At 41.9% G+C, this 11,054-nt stretch overlaps 1 protein-coding gene across 2 annotated transcripts; it reads right to left on the reverse strand.

The window, feature by feature from the left end:
* Positions 1 to 219: 219 nt before the first annotated feature.
* On the reverse strand, positions 220 to 10,991 carry LOC128011467 (neurite extension and migration factor). Of its 2 annotated transcripts, none has more exons than XM_052593935.1 (4): positions 10,639 to 10,991; positions 7,228 to 7,349; positions 3,420 to 6,987; positions 220 to 3,022 (listed from the first exon to the last, which is right to left on the reverse strand). In XM_052593935.1, the coding sequence occupies exons 2-4, from the start codon at positions 7,298 to 7,300 to the stop codon at positions 2,890 to 2,892; spliced, it is 3,774 nt and encodes a 1,257-aa protein (XP_052449895.1). In that variant the 5' UTR covers positions 7,301 to 7,349; positions 10,639 to 10,991; the 3' UTR covers positions 220 to 2,889. The 2 variants fall into 2 exon arrangements, with proteins under 2 accessions (XP_052449895.1, XP_052449886.1); XM_052593926.1 differs by having other exon boundaries at positions 10,512 to 10,991.
* Positions 10,992 to 11,054: the final 63 nt, after the last annotated feature.

Raw genomic sequence — 11,054 nt, forward strand, 5'->3', positions numbered from 1 at the left:
GCGTTCGTGCATACTTGGTTAAAAATGATGACATGCTTGAAGGACGGCTGTTGATTAGTTTGGGAAACCTGCCATCAAAACGGATTTACATATAAATATAAACAGATTCGTTTTGGTTTGGTACCAGACTAGGTACGCAGAAAAACAATGTAGGAATTTAAAGCTTGATCAAACTAAAATGTTCACGTTTCCAAACAAAAATGAGACCGTACCAAAACAACTGATCAAAAGCTCTTTTAATTAATATTTATTCCATAAACATGATTACAAAACTCAGCAAGTTACCAGTATTACATTTGTCACCATACAGGCTTGATCACAAATATTTCAACTTTTGTGACAGATACAACAAAAACAAAATACTAGAATAATTTACATGAAAATCTATAAAACAGCAATGAGATCACAAATTAGTGTTATTGTCACTGTCTGTTTTCATGGTTTCTTTTATATTTTTAAATTAATATATATATTTTTACTAGAGCACAACACTCTTACAACAAGATTGGTCCAATTACAAAAACTCTCAACAAAGAGTCACAGCTTGCTCTTCTCCTCTCTCCTTTACAATAGTTTTTTTATTTCTTTTTTTTATAGTATTTTCAATTTTTGGTTTTAAAACAAACAAACAAAAAACAAATAAGAGAGAGAGAAATAAAAAAGAAAGAAAGAAAACATCATGGCAATTAGCTACCTTTTCACTTGCTGAAAAGGGAAAAGAACAAAGCCACAGTAAGAACGACCTCACATCACTTTCTAAGAAAAATATACACTTAGAAAATGTGTTACAAATTGGCACAATGAAAATATACAGGTTATTATTATTATTATTTTTTCCTACATCAAGAGTTAATTGAGAATCCACCTGCTGAAGACAGACCAGGCAGTAGAAACGGTTTCTTTTTTTCCCCCTTGATGATGAAAGAAGGCAAAAGTAGTTACAAGTATTGTAGTGTCAAATAACTCATTAAAAAAAAAATACTTCCAACTTGACAATATAATACATTCATAAATAGGGCACAATTAAGTTTTTGATATGCATGTTTTGATTTTTCATGATGCACTTAATAGGGGAATAACACTGTTTAAGAACTTTAAAAAATATGAATGCTTCGGTCAGTGCAGGGGATGTGTGCTATAAAGTTTTCACTGGTGTAAAAATTTGCTCTGAAAATATGAACAAGAGCACCTGCACTGGCATCACAGATGTCTTGCAGGTTTAGCAACTGTAGTGCTATGTAAAAACAGTACAGCAGTGGGCAGCGCTAAGAGCAGCTTGAGTTTGTATGGCGAGATGTGCAGCTGAGGGAATGAGAGATATGACTGCAGTTGGGTTCCCTGAGCCAACGGACCTGAACCAACTGTGTTACATCTCCATTCACTCAGCAAAAAAACAAAACAAAAAAAAAACACATTTGGACCACAAACTTTAAATTAATTTTACCGGCCAAGATTTCCTGGTCTATGCTGGGTCTGAGAGGCTGATTTGGTTATGAAGGGTCTAATTAGTTCACCCAAAAATCAAGGGGTTTTCAAATCTCACTTCTGAATTGCACCACTAGCTGTGGAATTTCACTCATCATCTACACGTATTCTTCAACATTTCAACCCTCCAATAATTTCAACCTAAATTCATTCAAAGCAATGTGTATAGAATTTGCACAAATACCCACTAAAGGAGGAACAGTTCTCAATCTACAGTTGTCAATACAATGTAGTGTTGAACAACTTAAGTTTTTCACTCTCTGTGAACTTAAAGGCAAGAAAAATAATAAAATATTTATTTTCAAATAAGTATCCACAAAAGAGGGGATCTAGGGATCTGTAGAAAGAAAAAAGAGATCCTGAAGCAAACAGCACATGGGGGTAACCAAGTTAGTATGTTTCCCTTTTTTATAACACAAATAACATTCCAACAGCAATAGAAATAATATGGTTTTCAGATCAGGTAAGAAAAAAACAGGCGAGTCAGAAAGTAATACAGGGGCTCAGCATTCACAGCACATATCCATATTATGTTTTAAATGCATGCATATCATTAGCAACGAATTAGAAAAACTTACAAAAAATATTTGGTCCTTTTGTTAACTGGTTTTGAGGGTGTAAAATTAATTAGCAGTACAGAGAAATATATTTACTGAACTAGAAACTTGGGGACGTAAGCAAGTTAGAATGCGTTATATGTCTTGTAAGAAGGAATGATAATTGTCTTACCTTGTCACACACACACACACACACAAACAATGAGCTTTTACCATCCAGAAATACATCAGAATGAAAGGCAACCAATGTTTTTCTCTGCCATTATAGATAGCACTTCAGCTTCCTCCCACCAATTCTCGTCATGCATCTCTCACTTCATGCCTCTAATCTTGAACTAGCCAGGAGTGTAAAATAGAGAAAATAAACCAACAATTTTTCTTTTGATTGTTGAGATGACTCCTCGTCGCTAGCTGTTTGTACAGATGTACAGCAACAGGAATTAATCTCAGATTAACAACCCCCCACCCCATTCCAAACACACATACGCTCCTCAATCAATGCCACATTATAAAACAGCAAATATTTATGTAGATAAAAATGTCTGTACATTTAATTGTTCATAGTTTGGCACATTAATTTAAACATGTTTGATATAATCTTTTTCTGTAAATAGTGCATAAGTTTGTGTACAACAGCATTTCGATACTGGCAGGAGGAGATTCACTGGAGAACAGATGAATGAACCCCCTTTTCACAACTTATAAACAAACAACAATAAAGAAAGAAATCTCTTTTAAAATTTCAGAACCTCAAAAAAACAAGAGCATCTTGGTTAAAATGCTTTCTTTAAGCTTGTCAAAGCCCACTGTTCTGAGGGGTTGGCACAGAAATGAGGGGAAACAACTCTTAGCACAAAATATTACATAAAACCTTTGACCCCTGAACAGAAGACAACCATTTGCTGAGAGACAGAGCAGGGTGCTGGGCTCGGTCTAAACCATGGTTCTGTGACACCGATTTAACACATTCAGTGTTATAGCTGCAACGGAAAACAAAAAGACAAAAAAAAAATTTATATTTAGAAATATACCACACTAAAAGATAATTCCAAAGACTTTCAAGGCATTTTTTCTTCTTGCAAAACAAACATAATGCAAATAAAAACAACTGGAAATTTGTCAGATAAAAATGCAACAAAGCAGCAATGGTGAGTAGGGTGCAGCCATGACAGTGAGACTTCAGTGAGTCTAGTAGGTAGTTTAGCAGGGCTGACATGCAGGATGTGCCTGCCTTCCAGTAGGCCAGACAAAGGATTGTGGGTTAAGTCGGTGCCATGCAGCTCTGAAATGTGGAAAGGATTTTAGGAGGATTTGGCAGGGTGCGAGGGAAGGGAACGGAGAAAGAGAAGGGGGCACATTGCAGAGAGAAAATATTACCTCCGTTTCTCGACCAAAGCGGTCAGTGCTACTCCTTTTATGTCCCTTTTACCCGCTAAAAGTTCCTCACGGGCAAACTTAGCGCTGCTTTTGTGACGATACATTTTTTTGTGGGCAGGGCGGTGTGGAAGTGGGAGACAGTCCAATCCGAGGTTAGGAAAGAAGCCTGGTGGGAGAAGTTTAGGCAGTGCTTTACCACCACGCCCAGTCCCTTTCTTCCCTCGACCTCCGCCCGAGGCACCACCCCGCTTTTTAAGGTCAGCAGCACTACCCAGAATCTTCAATGTCTGGCTCTGAAGAGCATGCTGACCTGGTGAAAGACAAGGCCCCCAAAGAGGTTCCACAGAGGCCCTCATGAAACGCTGTACCTCAGCCATGCCAGACACAATATTGGACAGGATGTTAGATGGTTCCTGGAATTCTCGTTGGTCATCGGTTGACAGTCCCCCAGTAATAGACCACTCCCCCTGAGCTCCGATTAATCCAAGCGATGGGGTAGGGGAAGAAGTGCCACTTTCTGACCCTCCAAAACTTTTAGCTGCTTTTCCCTCTAGCAAGGCTTTGATCTTCCGCACAGAACGTGAACCCTGACGTGGGAGCTTTACTTTCTCTCCTTTTACCGTTTTAGCAGTTTTGCTCTTTTTGGTGACTTGTCCGTTTTTTCCACCCTTTTTCGTTGAACCTTTGTGAACCCTTAGCCCTACTTCTTCCTCCACTGTATTGAAAGAATGTATCTGAAGGAGGTGTGGGTTTTCATCTTGATTAAGCTGTGTGACAACTCCACAGTTCCATTTTACATTTGCTTCTGCTGCTTCCGAGAACTCTCCAACTTTACCACAATTCCCCATCAGTTGAGGGGAAGAGTTAGGTGTGTCTGGTGGGGACATCTCAGAGAGCGATGAATGACGGAACTTGTCAGGGGTAAAGTTGGAGATATCCAAGAGGTCAGTTGACTCTCGAAGAGGAGCAACCTCCTCTAGACTTTGCTGCAGGATGAGCCGTGGGCTGCAATGCGGCAAGAAGCCATCGTTGATCTCACCAATCTCCTCTTCTCTCTCCCTTTCTCCCTCTCTCAGACTGAGCGAGCTATAGTTGCTAGAGGTGGCAGAAAGTGACCCCAGGGAGTTAAAGCTAACCAGGCGCCCTACAGCACTTTCACTCCGAGACCCAGCCGGACTCAAGCCATAATCAGCATCAGGTTGGGACTCTTCATATGACACCCTGCACCCTGATATAGACACTTTCCCATAGCCTGTGACATTTGTGCTATCCCCTGCTAACACAGGCAATGATGTGGGAAAGCCCGATGGCATCATGGGTGACTGGGTTGGAATGTCTGGGGAGAAGGGCAGCTGTTCAGCAGATGGTTGGGATGGCCATGAAATGGGTTGGTTTGGTTCAGTAAGGTTTGGCTCAATAAAATGTGTGTGGTGGGGCCCATGGTTTATAGGTGGAGGAGAGTGAGGCAGCTCTGATTCAGGAGGAGGAGAAAGAACACAAGTCTGGACTGATTGAAGTGTGGGATTCTGTAGCCCTGGATGGAAATAGTTGATGTTAGTTGTGCTTGATGATTCAGCGGCTTCGAGAAGAGTTTGCAGGTATCCCCCAGGGAGGAGTTCAGCATTTCCATCAGTCCCTGGAGCAGTTAGGGTCAAAGTGCATTTTTCAGGCTCATTACTGGAGGTTTCATTTGTAACATTAACTTCCAAAGAGTTACTTAGGTTTTCTGGTAAACATGGGCTGCACTGCTCAATCTCAGAGCCTTCTGGGACTTCCTGTGTCTCAGTCTCTTTTAACTTTTTCAACCGTAGTCTTGCTTCACTTTTGAACTTTTTTATCTTCCCTGGTTTACCTGCCTTTCTTCTTTCCTCTCTCTCCTGTGTTCTGCTTTTAGCCCTGGCAGTGTGTGTAATGGAGGTAATGTCCTCTTTTGGTTCCTCTGTGCTTTTCAGGGATTCAGTCCCCTGTGTTTGTTTGTGGACAGGGACCACTATAGTTTGGGTTGGGAGGGAATTCTGCAATGTATGGATCTGCTGGATCCTGAGTCTGGCCATCCTGTGCTTGTGTTTGGGTGTAATGCTTGGTCTTTTGCAGCCATTGAGACGTTTAGTTGGTTCTGCAGCTGTTAATCTATTCTGCTCCTTTTCTCTTTCCTGCCAGTATGCTTTTAATGGTGCAAGTCTCTCATAGTGAAGAAGAGCATCTGGACTCAGAGAGACTGCAGCAGGTGATGGATCGACTTGTCCTATCCGCACTCTCATGTGCCTCTGGCCTTTAAAACGATTAATAATTATGTATTTGATTATGACAGGTGGGTCCTTCCTACTGGACCGCCGCCTCTTCTTCGGGCACCAGTCGTCATCACGCTCTTTCTTGAACCCAGCAGGCTGTTTATCTCGTTTTTCTGCATTTTTCTCACTTTCTATAGAGTCCACATCATATAAGTAGTCTTCTCGGTAGGCCACCTTTCTCTTGGCTCTAAGGCGGTAACTTAGCTGGCTGGAGGAGCTAGAGTTTTCTCTGGACAAGCAGCCATGGCGAAGGGAGAGCCCATGGTCTGGGGAGACTGTGCAAGAGCTATCATCACTGAATTCACCGGAATCTTCCGGAGAGTTACTGATGTCAAAAAGAAAGTTACTGTCTGGGCTAATATTGGAGGTCACATGGTCATCTGCCTTAATCGCAATGGATTGGTCTGGTTTCTCTTTTGGCCCCTCCTTTCTACTGCAAGGTAAACTTGGAAAGAAACCTAGCTGAGACTCATCCTGTAGGGCAGATTCACTCCTTTCTTGCACTCCATCCTGATAGGACTCATAACGTATCTTTAGTGAACAGACGTCAGTACTGAGTGCAGTCTCCTCCTCCTGAAACATGTAATTCTCCACATCTTCCTCACAGAACAGATTGACTGCAAGTTCACTGCGGGAGCATAAGTCCAACAGCTCCATACGACTCTCACTGATGAGAGTCTCTAGACAGCTCCAGTCCTGCGCCTCCTCTCCAAGACCTTCGTATATGCTCCTGGATGCAGGATCCTCATCTGATTCGCTCTCCTGCATCGACCTCCCTTCCTCAGCCCCCTCATTGGTCATAGCTGGATGGGCGGGGCCACTGAGCAGCTGGTCAGATAGAACCTGGTCACCATAGCGACTTGCGCTGGGGGCTGGGCCAAGGCATTGCAAATTGATGCTGGCAAAGCCAAGTACGGACTCACAGGATTCCGGTTCGGTCGGATTTTTGGGGATCAGACAGCTAAGGCAGTCTCCACCCCTGGAGTCCATGTTAGAAAAGGATGACCTGTCACAGGTCTGCGCCACAGACCAGGGCGTCACAGGTTTGGAACAGGGCACAGAAGAGAGAGATGAAAGTGAGGAAAGAGAGGAGAATGAAGAGAGAGAGGAGAGAGAGGTGGTGTTGGAGACCGACCCATCATGCAGGTCGCCTGGGCTAAGAGGACCTTCAGAGGTCTGACTCTGGCCACAGAGAGAGGGCAGGGACAGCGCTGCTGGAGCAATGTCATCACAGCGCCTTAGATCATGTGATACATTTGTCAATGGGTCATGTGATTCTAAGAAGAAAAAAAAAGAAGGAAAGAAGAGACAAAGATCCTTAATGTAAAATTTCCCTGTTGATCATCTGTAAATATATGTACATTTAGAAATAAAGAGGAATTTTACATATTACACTGAAGTCAATATGATTTTTAAACAATGTGCTAATGATAATGATAAAATACAGGCCTAATATTTCATAGTAAATGCATAACTGTGTAAAATGCTGAATCTTATATGTGCATGGGTACGCCTACCATTTTCACTAGCATCTCTTGAGCAGGGGCTGCGATCTGCCCCAGAGAATCGGGACTCCTGTAGAACATCCATCAATCTGAACTGAATCTCTCTCTCACTAACATAATTACTGCTGTCCAGCCTGTAGAAACACACAGAGAAAATCTGTCAGCACTGAAGACTATTTAAAAACATTGCAAAATCTAAATTTGACAAATAAATTGATAAACCAAGTTAAGGTAGTTAAAGTAGTATTGTTAAGGTGTTAAACTTATATTTATTCATTTAGCAGACGCTTTGTCCAAAATGATTAACATCTCAAGCAGCTTGTCATAGTTGCCAAAATTATTTGCAGTACACAGTAGCAAGTATAAGACTAGTACACAACCTACAGCAGAAGTGAAATGCAGAAATGATGAGAAGGATAAGAGAACCTAGGATATTTTCATAAACTTCTTTTGCATTCCATGAAGTCACACAGAATTTGAAGACATTTTAGTATGTTGGTGAGATGAATTTTCATTTTTGGGTGAAGTATTCCTTTAAAAGATTATCAGCAGCTTAATGATTAAGAATGACTATTGAGAATTTAGTGGTACTTGACCAGAAAAAGAAATAAAAAAATAAAACACACCCACACACACACGCTTGTTTTTGTGAAAAGTGGGGACATCCCATAGGTGTAATGGTTTTTATACTGTACAAACTGTATATTCTATCGCCCTTCACCAACCCTACACCTAACCCTAATCTTCACAGGAAACTTTGTGCATTTTTACTTTCTCAAAAAAACAAAAAAAAAAAAAAAAAAACCTCATTCTGTATGATTTATAAGTGTTTTGAAAAATGGGGACATGGGTTATGTCCTCATAAGTCACCCTCTCCTTGTAATACCTGTGTCATACCCATGTCATTATAGAGTTGTGTCCTGATATGTCACAAAAACATGTACACACACACACAAGCACACACAAAACCAAAACTTAAATTTAGTTTAAGTTCCCACAATTCAAAGATAACTTTTTTTTATTCATCATGCTAAGTACGAGTTACAAACCAGAATTCTCTCTCTTGTACTTTCTCGATTTTTGTCCTGTTTTTTAACTTTGTCTTTCGCTTGCTCTCGTATTACAGGGAGTTGTATTGTTTTTCATCATTCTGTCCTCTGCTTGCCCTTCACTGTGAAGAACAACTCTTGAGGATGTGAAAGAAATAAAAGAGCTTTATAACAGCAGAGAAAGAGAAAAGAAAGTGCACTCTCTCTTGCCTCAGGCTGTGAGTGCACGTCCGAATAGTGTGCCATATATGTAAGTAAAAAAAAAGTGCAGTTTTAATTTTTTTTTTTTTTATAAATAAATAAGCATTACAACACTGCTTATGCTGTGGGGAGAAATGTTTATCTCTCATACACTGTTTGAAGTGTTCCCATGATGTGAATATACATAGGAATTCAGAACTGACCTACTGAAGATTTATGAAGTATCAAAATTTTTGAGTGGGCATTAAATATTTCAGTACTCATAGTTTGCTGCTCCAATTTAATTATATTTCTATACACACTTCAAATATAGATGTTGTTTAAATAATTTAAAATTTCAATAGCCTATCGCTTGGAGTTCCAAATGAAACTGCAGTGGATAGGTGCAGAATTAAAAAAAAATGTAAACTTTCAGGTGATAATACCAGATTTTTCCTCATAAAGACATCAACATTTACTATAGTTAGTTATCAGCGTATACAACATACTATTACTTTCAAATCCATTATGTCTATGGCCAAACTATTTCAATAACTGCTACTCTAAAAACATTTGTCTTATTTAAAAATATGCAAAGTAAATATTTATTCTCTGGATCATTTCAGAATATCATCTGTTTTTAGACAACAGGATTGGTGCCAGAATAAATCAAAGTAAGAGAACACACACAGACACAACACCACACACGGTTACACACTAAAAACATTCTCTGGCATGTACCGTTTCAGATTTGGAAATGGCTATATAATAATTTGCTTCTTCCAAACCAGTAACAGTACGAGGAAAAGCCTTGGGCTGTTCTGAGAACACCATGGCTGGGCTAATTCTTGACAGCTCTGCAGACAGAGAGAGAGAGAACAGGGCAGTGGCACTGTCTGCAAACTCCTTTTATTAAAAAACGAAATTAATATTTATTCAGCTTCAACATCCACCCAAGAGACAGACAATGGAATTACAGAAGAGAGAGAGAAAGAGAGAGAGAGAGAGAGAGAGAGAGCTAGAGAGAAAGAGAAGGATGCATAGATAGAGAGAAAAGGAGAGACGAAATCCATGTCTGAGTAAGTTTGTTTGATCTTTTTCAGAGATCAATAAATCTGTTGCAATCTGTCCTTGGTCAATCTCTCAGACAAGCCATCAAAATATTACCCATCGGTGCATTTATGTCACAGAAAGCATTACTACACTGACTGACTACCTAAGGTAGAAGGTTTAAACACTGACTGCAAGTCTGGCTTCTGTGTGGAAAACAAACAGATCTAAGCTTCCCCTCTGATTGATTGTTTCGTCAATTGATTGATTTTGGTGGTTTAAGCTGTGCACGACAGAACTTTAGCCTCATTATAGCCCAGATGCAGCTTGACAGCATCAAAGAAACTTCCATAACATCCTCCCGCAGGACAGGTGTCCGGTGACTGACAGCTCCTCCTTACTCTAAACACGATGACGCCAAGATGAGCACGCTTTCAACATCGTGGATAACACAGAGCATTTACATTATTCAGAGAGACGTAACAGGTTTGAGCCCACCCTTAATTATTGAAGGCCTGGTGCGCTATGAGACGTTCTCTGCTTTTCTGCATCTCCCATCGCCAAATGCCGCATCGGTGGCAGGCGCTGTGCCGCGCGCGCCGACTACAAGCAAAACGCGGGGAAAATGAAAATCCGTAAAACGGCACCTACAGAATATCGCCACATGACAACGTTCGTGTTATTGCTGTGTGTGTGGACGAGTGCGTATATAGCTGTGGCCTTGGCTTGGGGGGATGGTGTGTAAGAGAGAAAGAGTGTGTTTGCCTCATGTATTCGTCATGAGCACCAATGCTTTCTGTCCCCTTAAACGACGGCCTGCGACTCATTGCTTCCGCAGGACATTGAGCCATTCCTCTTCTTCATCATCTAACTCACTAAACACACCTGTGCAGTATAGACGCATCGTGATAGCTGACACTCACTCCACCATTTCTCCTCATTGCAGCGTTTGACGCGCGTCACACTGGCCCACTCACCGCATCACGCACGTAAAACACGCGCAGCCCACATACTCACCTCCCGTTACACCCCGGGCACGTCCCGTCCGCTCTTAAGACTCCGTTTTTATCGCTCGGCGTGTGGAATGTTGTCATATGTTGTTGTTGTTGTTTTTTGGTAACCCTCTTCAGTGTAGTGGTCTCACCATGTTCCCCCCTCGCGAGCCCGGACTGCCTTCCCGGTAGCAGCAGGTGGACGCGCCTCTCGCACCTCGGAGCCCCTACCACTCCATTTTATTCGCTCGCGCTCCAGGGTTTCCAGGAAACAAACAAAGGTCTGCTGCAGCCCCTGCTCCTCGCCGCATGCTCTACCGTTCCGCTCTCTGGTTCTTTAGAGTCGCTTTTGTTTTTGCCTTATGTGCGTGTGTGACGGAGACGGGGGTGTGCGTGCGTGTGTGTTTTTCTCAGCTGTACCCCGTCCGTCCCTTACAACGACGGCGCGCTCGTGCGCTGCTGCTCCCCCTCTTTTGAGACCTGCCATAAAGAGCGCGCCCCCATATTTTGCACGGCGGCGCGCTGAGGAATCGGGAGCGCGCGGCACTGCTGAACAGGTGCAGAGGCG

Source organism: Carassius gibelio, chromosome A5 (genome assembly GCF_023724105.1).
Source record: "Carassius gibelio isolate Cgi1373 ecotype wild population from Czech Republic chromosome A5, carGib1.2-hapl.c, whole genome shotgun sequence".
Classification (NCBI taxonomy): Eukaryota; Metazoa; Chordata; class Actinopteri; order Cypriniformes; family Cyprinidae; genus Carassius; species Carassius gibelio.